The sequence below is a fragment of the Chaetura pelagica genome, unplaced genomic scaffold (assembly GCF_000747805.2).
Source record: "Chaetura pelagica isolate M959 unplaced genomic scaffold, ChaPel_1.0 scaffold39, whole genome shotgun sequence".
Taxonomy (NCBI): Eukaryota; Metazoa; Chordata; class Aves; order Apodiformes; family Apodidae; genus Chaetura; species Chaetura pelagica.
The window spans coordinates 1,577,019-1,590,938 of record NW_009954614.1 but is presented as its reverse complement, the minus strand read 5'-3'; the positions used below and the strand labels follow the sequence as shown (position 1 = coordinate 1,590,938).

Here is a 13,920-nt window from a genome sequence, read left to right as displayed (position 1 = left end):
GCGGGCGCTCGCGTGCCGGGCGCCGGGCCCTGCACCCCCGCCGCTCGCTGCTCGGCCTCGGAGCTTTCTGATGGGGAATGCGTGGCTGGGGAATGCGGGGGCTGCTGGCCCGGGGGGACACGGCTGGGCGGCCGGGAAAGGGCTGCCACACACGCACACACACACGCACCCACACACACACCCACCCACCCACACACACACGCACACCCACACCCACACCGGTGGGCACCAGGCACCCACCCTCCTTAAAGAGACTCGACCCGTAAAAAAATGCATTTACAATCTCCGTCTCTTTCTTTCCCCCCAGAAGTGTTTTCTGCGTGGAAACAGCCCTGGGGCAAAACTGGTGCCCCAAGGGGATGGAGAAGTACGTGGCAGCCGTGGTGCTGAGCACGGTGGGTGACACGCTGGGCTATTGCAACGGGCGGTGGGAGTTCGAGCGGAGCGGCCCGGCCATCCACAAGGAGCTGGCGGAGATGGGGGGACTCGGCAACATCAGCATCCGAGGTTGGAAGGTCAGCGATGACACAGTGATGCACTTGGCCACAGCTGAAGCCCTGGTAGCTGCTGGGAAAAACCCAAGTTTAGCCCATCTCTATTCCCTGATCGCAAAGAACTACAAGGAGTGCATGAATGACATGGAGGGTAGAGCTCCAGGTAATCTCTCCATAATGCTGTCTGGGCAGGGCTGTCCTCTAGCTGACATCTCCTTTCCTCCATCTTGGAGCTGAGGCTGGCCCTGTCTCTGCTTTTGGCTGTTCATGGCATTAGCTGTATTTCATGTAAAGGCAAAAGCTCTCCACAACGAGTACATCTTTCAGGATCAACTAAAGAGGACAGAGTAAGGCAAGCTGTGAAGTGGTTTGGGTTTCTTTCAACTAGATGAAAAAGATTCTGTTTTGCCCACATTTACAAAACATTCTTACAGCAGTGTTTTGAGGCCTGGTCTTGAACTAAGGGGAGGGATGCTGGCGTTTGCACTGGGGATGTGCCTTTTCCTACACTCTGGATTAAAAATGCAAATTCAGCCATATATAATGTGCTCCCTGAGGTGCTGTGTTAAAGCAACACTTTTAAACAATTAATACAGAACTTCTCATAATAAATTCAATACATTACACATAAAAGTTAATTTAAAGGCACAGAGATCCTTCCTTGGAATAATTAAGTTTATTAAGCAGAAAGTCTCCTTCTGGTAGCTCTGCATGTCTACTTTCTGTGCCAGGACAGTCAGGCCACAATATTTTTTTCTGAACCCCCTACTTCCATCACTTCTCCTTTTTCTGCATAGACACAGTGGTGCCGAGGCTGGGTCACTGGCAGTTTGTGGCAGGATTCAGGAAGGGTGACATGACAGGCTGCAGTAGGCAGTGTATGCAATGTATTCCTGTAGTTCCTAGTTCACCCAGGCTTGCTGACCCAGCTTTCTCCTGAGGGGCACATCTCTCTCTGTGCTCCCACGGGCCCAGCCCCTTCTGGTTCTTGAATTCAGTTTAAACTGGAGCTACTGAGGCTGGGCCTCTAATTTGACTAGTTTGGGCAGCATGAAGTATCCAGGAAACACTCAAATTCAGCAATCTTATGCAGAGCATGTACATTGAAAATAAATTGCCTAGACATGGCTATTTGGAGTGGCCAGAATATATCAAGAATGTTCTGACTTGACATGAAACATGGGAAAGGCCAAATCCTGCATTGCTCTCTTAGGGTCATTGAGCATAGTGTGACACAGCTGTGCATTTCCAAGGCAAACCAGGTTGGAAACTCCAGCAGTTGGAAACTTACCTTTCCACAGTGACCCTTGTTTAAAGAACTAAGCTATCGTTATTCTTGAATCCAGATAGTCTCAATTGTTGGAGTAGCCTAATGAACAAAATATTTAGGAAGGGGCACTGATGCTTGCCAAGGTAGCAGGAGTCAGCAGGTTGAGCTTACAAGGGACACACTGGGGTAGGTCCCCCAGATGATGGGGCTTGCGAAGGTGGACAAACCGCAGAGGGCAGTGAGACAGCACCTGAAAGCTATTTTTACCTTCTTGTCTAAGCTTGTGACTAAAACCTGAGGTGAAAAGGAGAACATAAAGTGGTGTCAATGTTAGTAATTAATAACTAAGGATAATAGCAAGCCTGCTACAGTCCTTCTATGAGTAACAGCTGCAGTATGCCCCAAAGCAGTTCCCATTTGGAAGTGAAGGATTTTTAAGTAGATTTGCTATGGACACTAATCTGAGGGACAAGGAAAGGTCAGGTTGTCTGGCTAAACAAAGAAATGCAACTTCTTTAGTAGGTCCATAGACACTTGAAGCTGTAAAATTTTGAGGGAAGTGGGGAAAGTAAAGTTGTAAAAAATGGAAGTCTGTTGGGAATGTTCTTGCAGCAGCATTCTGGAGTGCTCCTGCTGCAGCCCCAGGAAAGGTGCTGGGCTCTGAAAGCTTAAATCTTGACATTTAACAGTTTAATGCCTACTTACGTACTACCAAAGGGCATACATAATCCATATCCTGAAAGGCTGTCTGCAATCTGGAATCTATGCCATATTGACAAATCCTAATGAGAAAAGCTGAGTGTCAATAACTTGTTTCAGCAGTTCAGAGTAAATGGATTTTAACTAAGAATGTAACCCAAGCTGATGCTGTTCTGGCCAACGTAAGTACTCGCCGGGGAACTGCAGCCCTTCAGGCTGAGAGTGAAAAGTTGCTGCTGCAACTTCCATCCAACAGAGAAGAGATTCCCCCAGAGCAGTGGGGGAAAGCCACGCTGACCACCCACACAAGGGAGTCCAGAGCTGAAAACCAAAACCTGCTGTACCAAAGGGATTCTCACAATGTTATGAGTCACCAGACCAGACTGTGAGACAGGGTCCCTCAAGTCTGCAGTCCCAGGGGAGAACTTGCTTTCTTCATTCAATGGCAAGTTAATTCCTGCATCTATTAGTGCTCTTTGTGATGTGCCACAGCCCCACATTCATTGTTCTTCTAAGATAACAAAGCCAATTAATTAAGTGACACAAGCATGGCCGCATTTGTTTTTTCATGGTACAACTACATCTGCCTTCACAGCTCTTCAAGAAACCTTCTGTCTTTTGTTCCAAGTCCTCTCCCTGTGTGATTATTTACCACTATATGGTTCTTTTAACTCACGTTATTTTGTGTGTGTGTATCTATCCCAAATAACTGTTGTCTGTGCTCATAGTCTAAAGAAATGGAAGGGAAGCCTATTCCAGAAATAATGTCCAGTTGTACTTTAAACTTTTCCAGATTGTCATTCTTCAGACACTGCTTTTTGCTTGTATTTCTTCTTTCCTTAGACCAGTACCCTCCTCAGGTTACTTTTAATTTCTTATTCTTAGTACAAAGGATTCCTAACCAGGATTTGGTGCCTTTCCAGAAGAGAATTTTCTGATTCAAAAACTCCTGCAGCAGTTTGTTTGAACTTGTTTTTTAAAAAAGACCTGACAACATTATTTCAGCTTAGTCTTCCTAAATTGGCTTTCAATTGCTTTAATATTTAATGGTTTAAATGAGGATAATACTGGTGATAATTCATAAATCACAAGGGTCTTCACTGTTGTGTACTGTTTTTTTCATACTTTTTTTTCACTTGCAGGTTATCATTAATCATTTCCTAAACTAATACAGGTTTAAAGATGCAAATAAATTGTAATTGCATAATAACCTCTCTTTCCTTACAGCTTTAATCTTTGCCACCTTCCTCATTTTCTTTTTGACTGCAGTCAATGCAAGAATAATCTCACTTTTTATCAAGGACTAGAGTTGCCTGCTCTCAACCTGCCCAAACATGTTCTAAAGAAATGTCTTTCTCACAAGCAAGATTACAGGGTTCATTTTGCTTTTGTTATGCAGATTTTGATCTTAAATTGTCCTAGTCCCTTTGGTCTCTCCCCTTCCTCTTGTCTTCCTGGCAGAAGGTCAGTGTTTCCAGGAACATACAAATAAAAGTAGAAGGCACAGCTTTTCTGAAAATGAGGCTTTGTTTGACAGGTTCTTTTTAATGTCCTTTTACAGGTTGTAACTGTAACATGGTAAGATTTTATGGTAAGATTTTTGAAGAAATGCCTCAGTTTTCTGTTAATCGCTGTGAAGTTGGACATTATACTGATACCATTTAATGATTTTGATGCATAGCAGCCAGCACTGAATTAATGAACTGCATGAAAAGCAGATTTAGAGGCCTGAACGTGGCCCCACTTTGACACATCATAAAAACAAACTCCCAGGCTGTTCAGTTAAGAGGTTGGTGGCCATCAGTCCCAGCACAGCCCAGTGCTCCTCACACCAAACACTCTGCCTATAGCTTCTTCCAGCAGAGAAACATGTTCCCTCAATTTCCACTCTGTAAATTGCCGGGAAGAAGGATGGGTAAGGAACTCCAGGAATGATCCAGGGGTTGTCTGGCTGTGTGGCACCACAAAACCAGCAGGTCTCACCTGCTGAGAAGAGTGTCACGGTGGCGTCACACAAGAGGCTGGTGTTCTGCTGGCAATGCAGGTGTGGATGAGGCTGGTGAAACAGCAGGTCTGTCTTGTGCCTGGGCCATGCCATGGGGAAATCAAGAGAGCTAAAGTGGCCTGATGTGGGTAGCAAGCCACTTTTTCCTATGGGGGAGATGTGCTAAAGCAGTGTGCATTCTCAAGGTTGGTTTCTGTTGGCAGGTTCTCATCGCAAACGGCCCAAGGGCCACAGGACCGAGCTGCTTTTTCAGTTTGAGGCAACCAGAGATGGGGAGCCAGGCACAGAGGGCTACGTCCTGCGCTGATCTAATAAACCTAGAATGTAACAAGACTGTCAGAAAAGAAGTATGCTAAAGACACTGAGACCAGAACTAGGAAAGGATCCACATGACCTTATTCCTCACATCAGCCATTATTTATTTTTAGCCCATGTCCAGAAGCCAGCCTTAAGTGAGCTTGGGTGTGGTATTTCGGTTACGAGGGTGCTATAAATGCCATATGCAGCTAAAACACTGCCATATACCACTGCCAAGCATATACATTAAAATGCAGAAGTGAGCAGCTCTGCCAAGTAGTTAGGGCAGTACCTAAGAAGCTACCAGATCACAGTCATCAAATTGCACCAAAAGGTAATTGTGTTGTAGAGTTATATGAAATAAGTTATATGTAGAGTTAATATATGTAGAGTTAATTATAGAGTTATATGACCAGGCTTCTTCCTCCCTACTCTGTTCTACTTAGCTTAACTTTCAAAGTAACAGAGCACCTTCAAGTTTATCAGTTACTTCTCCTGGTTAGGCCCCAAAGTTGAGGAGCAATGGTCTAATTTTGGGTGCATGAGCATGTCAACTGCTGCTGTTACCGTGTGTGTCTGAGAGAAGACTAGACACACTGTGGTTAGAAGACTGGTCTTTGGAGTCCACTTTCACCATTCTCCAACACATTAAAACTTAAATGATGCTGCTTGAAAGCTGCCTTTTATTTACCTTTCTGCTGGAAAAGAAATATTTAAGATTTGGCCAGAAGAGAAGACTAGGAGAAAAAGGCAAGGTAGAAGAGAATCAAAGATGATTTAATGTTTCAAACCTGTTTTCCTTGCACACGAACATTTGCACTTAGTTCTCAAAACTTGTTTCATGGTCTTGGCTAGGGAAGCTGGCTGAGCTGAAATTGGGACGTTTTCTGCAGGTGGCTTTATCCTATGAATGTGCTGGAATAACAAGTGAGTTTCTGAAGCAGCAGCACTGGAAGGAGTGGAGTAATTTCTTTAAAAAGTAAATAGCAAAACTCTGAAAGAGATGGAAGTGGGCAAGGAAGAGTTATGGTGCAGCTTCCTACCAGGAGAGGTAAAATTAAGACCATGGTATCAGCTCGGAGCAGGAGAAAACTGAGGAAGAGAAACAAACCATAGTGTCTTGGATAGAGTGGAGCATGAAAAGTCATTATTTCCTGTAATGTAAGAGTTAGAGGGGAATGTAAGGAAATTGTCAAATGGCAGTTTAAAATAGAAGGAAATGCTTTGCATTAACAAAGTTGTGGCTCTGGTTACCATGCGATGTTAAAGGAGTCTGAAGGCATGCCTGGGTTCAAGCTAAGTAGACCAGTTCCTGCTGGTTAGGTGCACTGGGGGTTATTGAACACTGCGTTTTGGATCCATCTTCTGACTCAAGCAGGCTGTGCTCCTCTGTCTGCTGGAAGCCAGGCAGGTCTTGGGGGAATATTGTACTTGCCTTATTTTTTATAGTCTTTCTGTAGTTGCCTGTTAGCAGCTGTGTTTGGAGATGAGCTAGTGGGCTGGACAAACCTTTGGTCTGGCCTAGTACAGTTGCTTTTCAACTTATTGAAGAGGAGTACAGTAAAGCTATTTAGGCAGACGATGTTGTGGTGAGGGAGGTACTACATTTATTGCTTTCTGGCAAACTAAAACTGTAGTGAAGGAGATCTGGAAAACATGTCATATCAACAAGACAGTGGGAAAGATTCCTGGGGAGCATGTGGAGTCACTGTCTTTAAATGTTTCTGTAAAGAGGCTAAGCAACTGTCAGGAGAAAACACAGAGCTACTTAGGCACGCTTTGGATCCAGGATCGATGTGATCTGACAGCCCTCCAGATCTGTCTGTCTTGATGTATGTGTATGTCATATACTTAATATTTATAGAGTATGTATTATAGATAAGTTTTTAAATAACATTAAATGTAAATATAAGCAGTGTAAACTACATAAATCAGCAGTGAAATGTTTTTTTTTACTCCCCTAGACCTTTGAATTATTTTAATGAACTGGAACTATCAGGTTTGCTTGGTGATATGCAGGATGCACTAGCAATTTAAGGCAAGAAACGTGAGCAGACAACTGATGTTCTTACAGGGAAGCCCAAATCCCTTACAGAGCAACGCTTCCTTTCTTGCTACCCTGCCTGACTTCCCTTCATTCCCGAGCTAAGGAATTCATTCCCAGTTCCCCATTGATGCGTGTTTCTGTTTCTTTTCATTTCTCTCCCTTTTTTCTCTCTCGGGCTCTGCCGCTCCTGTCCAGGTAGCATGTGTGTGAAAAATGCGCTGAAGCTGGACCCAACGCAGCCGGATGGCTGGAGGGTCCCGTTCAGCCCCCAGGCAGGAGGCTGTGGTGCTGCCATGCGCTCCATGAGCATCGGGCTGCGTTTCTGCCACCCCTCCGAGCTGGACACCCTGGTGCAAGTCAGCATCGAGAGCGGCCGAATGACGCACCACCATCCCACCGGCTACCTGGGCTCCCTGGCTTCAGCCCTCTTCACAGCATTTGCAGTAAATGGAGAGCCCCCCCCGGCCTGGGGGAAGAGGCTGCTGGAAGTGCTGCCACGGGCCAAAGCCTACGTGCAGGACACGGGCTTCTTCGTGGAGGAGAACATGAAGCAATGGTGAGCTGTGCTCCTAGGGTCAGGTTTTGTTACAATTAAAAAAAAAACCCCTCATGTATGAGAGGGTGAGCTTCCAAGTAACCACATTATGATAAACTCCTAGAGAAGCATATGTTTGCCATGGGATCAGATCAATTCAGAAAGTCTCTGAAGTCCCCCAGGGACGGGCTTCTTCGTGGAGGAGAACATGAAGCAATGGTGAGCTGTGCTCCTAGGGTCAGGTTTTGTTACAATTAAAAAAAAAACCCCTCATGTATGAGAGGGTGAGCTTCCAAGTAACCACATTATGATAAACTCCTAGAGAAGCATATGTTTGCCATGGGATCAGATCAATTCAGAAAAAAAAAAAAAAAGAAAAAAAAAAGGTCAGGTTGGGCTTGGGGTGTGTAGTCGTGACATTTTTTGTATCCAGTATGAGGTAGCAGGACTTGCCATCTCAAGCAACTGTGAAGAAGATGGGGAAGCAAGGCCAGGGAGCAGTGCCAGGTTTAGGGCTGAGCTCAGTTTGAAAGTTATAACCAAATCTGGCTGCAGATTCAGAGTGGCCCTGTGCGCAGGAGCACACCCAGACAGGGGTAGAGGTACTCTGAATCTGGGAGGATGACTCAGTTCTCACTCTGAGCCTTTGAATCCTGTGTGGTGCGACAGCAGCAGGTGCGGGGCTGCCTTTTCCCATGTGGCTGGAGGGAGGGGAAATTCAACTCACTGAAACACGTCCTTGTGCTTCTTACTGTAAATCATGTCCCTAGTTTGATGAACAGGAGATGCCTTCCATTTTGCCGAGCCATCGCTCGGGGCTCTTGACGTGGCGCGTTTCAGCTGGCACTTGGAGCGCCTGCGAGGAGCTCACGAACAGGCTGCTGCTGTAGGACATCTCTTACAGCCCCTCCATCCCATCTCCTCTTTTGCAGGCATTACTTTGAAGAGCAATGGAGAAAATACCTGGCAGAGAGGGGCATATCAGATGGGGTCTCGCTGCCTACCTTCCCCCCCAAGTACGGCGTGGAAGAGAGAGACTCGTTCTACACCTCCCTCAGCTATAGTGGCTGGGGGGGCAGCAGTGGGCACGACGCCCCTATGATTGCTTATGATGCCCTGCTGGGTGCAGGGGACTCCTGGGAGGAGCTGGCTCACCGGGCTTTCTTCCATGGAGGGGACAGTGACTCCACCGCCGCCATCGCAGCCTGCTGGTGGGGGGCCATGCACGGCTTCCGGGGGGTCAACGCCTCCCTCTACGCCCACCTAGAGTACAGGGACCGTCTGGAGCAGGTGGCCAAGGACTTGTACCGCCTTGCCTAGGTGGGGGGCAGCAGGGCCCCCCAGGGGAGTGCTTACGCTCGCTCACTCAAGGATTTGCAAACCCAGTTTGCAAACCTGCTGATTAAAGCATGCGAGCATAAGCCAGAGCAGCGTTTGCTTTGTTTGTGTGTGTTGGGTTTGGAGCTTGTGGGGGAAAAGCAGTTAAAAGGGGCTTGGATGGGAGCACGCAACAATGCGTCGGTCTCTCCAGCAGCCAAGTCCTGAGACATCCCTCCTCGTCAGCATGGCAGCTGCACATCATCTGGGCCTCAAGGGGAGCGGGGGCACCCACTGCAGCATTGCTAGTGATGCTCCAGCAGCAGAACAGGCAGCAAAACCAACACAAGCTGCCCCGAAGCAGGTTCCTGCCCCTATGAGCATGCCAGAGGGGCTGAGGGATGCACACCTGGCTGCAGATGGCAGGCATGGGCTGGCAGAGATGCCTCCTGGTGCACCCATGATGGCTTGGCTCATGCTTTCCACCCTGTACTGCTGACGGGGAGTGTCGAGGGACACTGCTGGCCATCTAGCACCGAGCATGTGTAAAGCTGAAACCTCTGCTTGCAGAGATTACAGCATAGAGATTACAGAACCTCTGCACAGAGATTACAGCAGGTGCAGCCCAGCAACCTGCGAGGGGTGAAGGGAGCAAACAGCCAGTTGTGCACAGGGACAAAAGAGTTTTCTCATACAATTATTTTAGCAGAGGATTTAGCAGAGGATCTTTGTTTTAAATAAATGTGGGAAAAAACCCAATCCCAACCTGACAACTGTGTCAGCAGTGGATTTTGCAGAATTTCACAGCATGTTTGCTTTACAGGTAAGAATGTATCACGCTACTTCCCTAACTCAGTTAACGGGGGATTTCAAGACTACTGGCCAAACCCTTATTCAAGCTAAATATGGGTAATAAGAATTAAACTGTTGCATTTTGCATCAGCTTAAGCAACTTCTGCAATAAACTATATTCTTCTGCTTACATCAAGGTTACTAAAGATTATTTGCTTAACATTTGCTGTGGATAATTCTAGAAAAAATGTTTTTTCTTCAAACCCAGACTATGCCACAGGAAAGTACTTGCTATTTTCACAGCAATTTCAAAAATGGTGTGTCCCATTCAATAAACAGACCTGACATGCCTCTGTTAAATGTTATTTTCTATTATGGGATGAATTAAGAGATGTGAGGGAGAAGTATGAAGAGCCAGGGGGTGCAAAGTTTCTGCAAGCTCCAGCCTGGCAGAGAGAGATGTGCTACGGAGGCGGGAGGAGAGTTGATGCATCGGGGAATAGGGATGGTGGGAGAGGGAGAGGCTGCCTAAAAAGGGAGTGGGCTTAGAAGTTCAGCACACTTTTATGCAGGGAGTGCACATAAAGGCATAATGAAGGCCCAAATCTGATAAAAACCAGCAGCAATAGGATTCACAATTTCAACAGTTTACTACAGCTCTCAGGTGTGTTGTATAAAACATGTTTTAGTGCAACATAGTACAAAGTTTTTGCTGTTTGTTTTTTTTAAAAAAAAATAATTCCCAAACATTTTTCCACATCATGCATGGATAGGGTCTCTCTCTTTTTTCTTGGGTTCATTTTAGAAAGTTATAGTAGAGAGAGTGGTTTGAAAAGCTTCATGTTAAAACTTGTTATAGGAAGAGTCTGCCTTGTAAAAACAGAAGTTTTGAGTCTGGGCAACACAATGCCAGAGCACTCGAGAAATGTCCCTGGCAAAGTACATTCAAGGGACCACCGCGGGAGTCATTTCCCAGGAAAGCCAGCACTTGGTGCAGGAACTGCTGGGCTGGGCTGCGACCTGTTTCAACCAGGGGAACAGGGCCACCGGACACCACTCCAGGACAGCCCTGCTCCAGGTCAAACAGGCTGGAGAGGAGTGTGGCTTGGATGCAGCACAGTGCTCTCAGGAAAGAACGGCTCTTGCTGACTTCATTTTTCCTTTAAAGCTGAAAAGAGTTGGAGTTCCTGCCTCGAGCAGTATGTACAGGAAATAATATATTTACAAAACAATACCCACTGGCTGCAGCTGCTGCTGCTTGTGCCTCAGTTCTTCATTTCCATTCACTTCTCATCCCACTCCTCTCTTTACAGAGCCTTATCTAGACAGGGAAAACAAGTGTGTGGGTGTGTGATAGATACATATGTATAGAAGTGTGATATGCATACGCTGGACTCGGTAAGCAGTTACATCTTGAGGAGGCAGACTCTGCAGAGGGATGAGTGAAAATGGGGCTTTCCAGCAGCAGAAGAAACCAATGATGTTCTGGTGGAGGAGCAGAGGTGGCTGACTTGGAATGCTGTGGCATGGGACAGTCAATGGCCACGTGAGTGTTCTCTCAGCTGGGAGAGAAAGATGCATGGTGCAGATCTCCCAACTGAGGCTTCGCCACCTCTGAAATATCAAGGCATCAGGGTCTGACTGACGGGTGCTACAGAGCATCTGCTGAGGTCCCCTTCTCTTCACCAAGAGCACTCCAATCCTCCCGAAGAGGACAGTGGCTGTGGGTATGGCACCTCTCCAACACGAGGCTGGGGTGGGGTGTGTTCTTGTGGCTGCACCCATCCGCTCTGGTTGGCTTCAGCCATCCTGCAAAAAAAAAATGGCCGGATTTGCCAGGAAGACATCAAGGAAGACAACAAAAGGCCATTTTTGGCAAACATTTTCTTCCGCCAGACAATGTTGAGGGCATATTGGGGAGGAGGCGGTTTCCTCCACAGGACAGGGCAGGGGTGCTTGGCATTACAGGGTACAGGAGCTGAAGTGCCGCATGTGGCAAGAGCCCTGATTTGGTTTGCAAGAGCCATATCTTTCACAGAAAGAACAGCATTTCCTGCCACAGTGACTGCCTAGGAGAAAAGCCAGGAGAAGGAGCTTATGGAGAAATTTTTCCTCCTAAAGCCCCAGCAATGACAAATGGCAGAAGCACAAACACATGCAGGGGAACATTCCTCTCAGCCCAAGAGGACAGGGAAGCTTGTGACAGCACCAATGCAGCACAGGCTCCTTGACCTGTCCAAGCTCACGTCAGGAAGCAGCGCAAGCTGTGAGGAAACTCATGACGTGGTTAACTGCATGTCCCTGCTGTGTGGCATGGCTACAAATGGACTCCTTTTGCTGCACCATCCAGAGGCTGTGAACCCAACTCATGGAGCTTCCTCTTTCCCCCTTTCTAGAGTCATTACTTTGGTCATGTTGAAGTCTTCAGCAACTGGATCCAGCCACAGGTCCCCAGGCGACTGAGGCACAGAGGGGACCCACCTCATCAGAGGTGCCAGCATGAACACCAGGGAGGAGTATGACTCTGGCGAGCTGAACCATATGAGGACCCTCTTTTTTACCAAAATGGCAGGGTTTTCAGCTGTCCTTCTTCCATACCACCCTTCATCTCCTGGAGACAAACTAAATTGCTTTTGTCCTGACTGCAAGCACACTGAATAGTCAGTCTCTCCAAGATGGGGGAACGCTCCTAAAGGTGAATTGGCCTCTCCTGACAGAGCACTAAGATGGAGGCAAGAAGATGCTGAGGCTACAGTCTTTGCAATGGACCTCCTGATCCTCCTCCAGAGGTCACCTGGCTTTGCCTGCTTTGGAAGAGGGAATAGCTAGCTCAGTGCACCTTGGAAAAAGACCTTCACCATGGCACCAAGTCTGAGGAGGAAAACCACAGTCTGTCTTGGAAAGCATATACATTTACTTTCAAAGAGATCGTCCCAGGACCAGATACCCCCAGGAACTCCTCTCTGTGTGGAGGGGGAAGGAAGCCTACAGTTCAGTTCTTTGAGCATATGAAAAAGAAATTACGACAAAAAAGTAAGAGCCCAAAGGACAGCAACTGATGGGAGCAAAATTAATCTGAGAGAAACATCATCCACTATGTACAGCAAGTGCAGGGACCCTTCGTCCATCAGGGTGAGAGGGTGTGTTCCCACTGCTGGAGGAAGCCTGGGACCTTCCTGTTTCTGCCAGCTGGGCACTCTGCAGAGCTCAGCTGCCAGACCAGAGCACAGACACTGAAACAAATGAAACAAGAACAACAAAAAACACTCTGTTCCTTAGGGTTCCTGGTGTGTCTCTGCTTCTCTCTCTCTCTCTCTCTCTCTCTCTCCATGTCCTCCTGGGTGCCTCTGACTCTTTAGTCTATGGTTCCTGGGTGAATGCTGAGGACTGGCGGCTCTAAGCAAGTAGGAGAGTAGTTGAGGTGAGGCTCTTTGATCCACAGCAGGGGGACCCCGTTCTTGCCCTCCGAGTTCTTGCTGGAGTTTCGACTCTTGAACCGCACCAGGAGGATGGTGATGATCAAGATGCCAAAGATGGGGAAGGGGTAGAAGAACACAAAGTAGAACAAGGCGTCGTTGGAGCATATGACAGACTGCAGGGTAGAGCCTGGAAAGAGATACAGGATGGTCACACATCACAGCTTCTCTGCAACGCACAGCCTATAAACTTATTCAGAAACATGATGCTCATTAATATGTGTCTATGCAGGAGGTGGGGCTCCAAGAAAAATACCAATATAAAACAGAGCAGAAGAAAAGTGCTGTTGCAGGGCATGTTTTGGCATGTTCTCCCCAGGAGTTCCTTCTGGGAGTACTATAGTCCTCCCTGGGCTGATGCCTTAAAAATGTGGGGAGCCTTGCAAAGAATCACTTCCCTCAGTGGTGGTACAGAGACAGCACTTCAGGGTATCTCCCATAAGGGCCCACAAAACTCTCATGACCTCAGTTATCTCTGGGGCCTCTAAATGATCCAATGGCTTCCAGAGTTACTGGGAGGAGACCCTTGTACCACAGCCTTGGGCAGAGCTAATGCAACTTCCAGGGTGTTTTCCAAAAGGAAAGGCTAAACCCCAGTGGGGAGCAATGTCCACCCTCACTGGCCTGAGACACACCAGGTGGATCAGATTCATTAATGCCGACGGGCACGGGGCACAAGCACAGAGCTAAATGCAGTTCAGGTGCTCGAGCCCATGAGCTTGGGCGAGGAGCCAGCAAGCTGACTGGGAAAGCACCAGCACCACCGACTTGCCCCGGTGCAGGTGAGACCCAGTCCTGCTCACTCCTTGGCTTTTCCCTTGGCTGAACCCAAGATGTGGGGGATGCTGGGGCCATGCCCTCACGAAGCTGGTCGCCTCTTCTCACCTGTGTCCTGCACGTGAACGGCGACTGTCCCGGACTCCTCCTCCGCCAGCCGGTACCACACGCCCTTGGGGTCCACCAGCCACTCCTCCACATGGACGGGGCA

At 47.6% G+C, this 13,920-nt stretch overlaps 2 protein-coding genes across 2 annotated transcripts in view; one reads left to right on the top strand and one right to left on the bottom strand.

The window, feature by feature from the left end:
- Window positions 1-338: 338 nt before the first annotated feature.
- ADPRH (ADP-ribosylarginine hydrolase) lies at window positions 339-8,667 on the top strand. The gene is made up of 3 exons (XM_010005486.1): window positions 339-657; window positions 7,008-7,368; window positions 8,280-8,667. The coding sequence occupies exons 1-3, from the start codon at window positions 360-362 to the stop codon at window positions 8,665-8,667; spliced, it is 1,047 nt and encodes a 348-aa protein (XP_010003788.1). The 5' UTR covers window positions 339-359.
- A 4,144-nt stretch (window positions 8,668-12,811) lies between these two features.
- IGSF3 (immunoglobulin superfamily, member 3) overlaps window positions 12,812-13,920 on the bottom strand; it is a 69,819-nt gene continuing 68,710 nt past the window's right edge. Inside the window, exons 10-11 of the mRNA XM_010005485.1 lie at window positions 13,818-13,876; window positions 12,812-13,062 (exon numbers count right to left, since the gene is read on the bottom strand). Coding sequence (XP_010003787.1) covers window positions 12,812-13,062; window positions 13,818-13,876 — 310 coding nt within the window. The remainder of the gene's footprint in view (window positions 13,063-13,817; window positions 13,877-13,920) is intronic.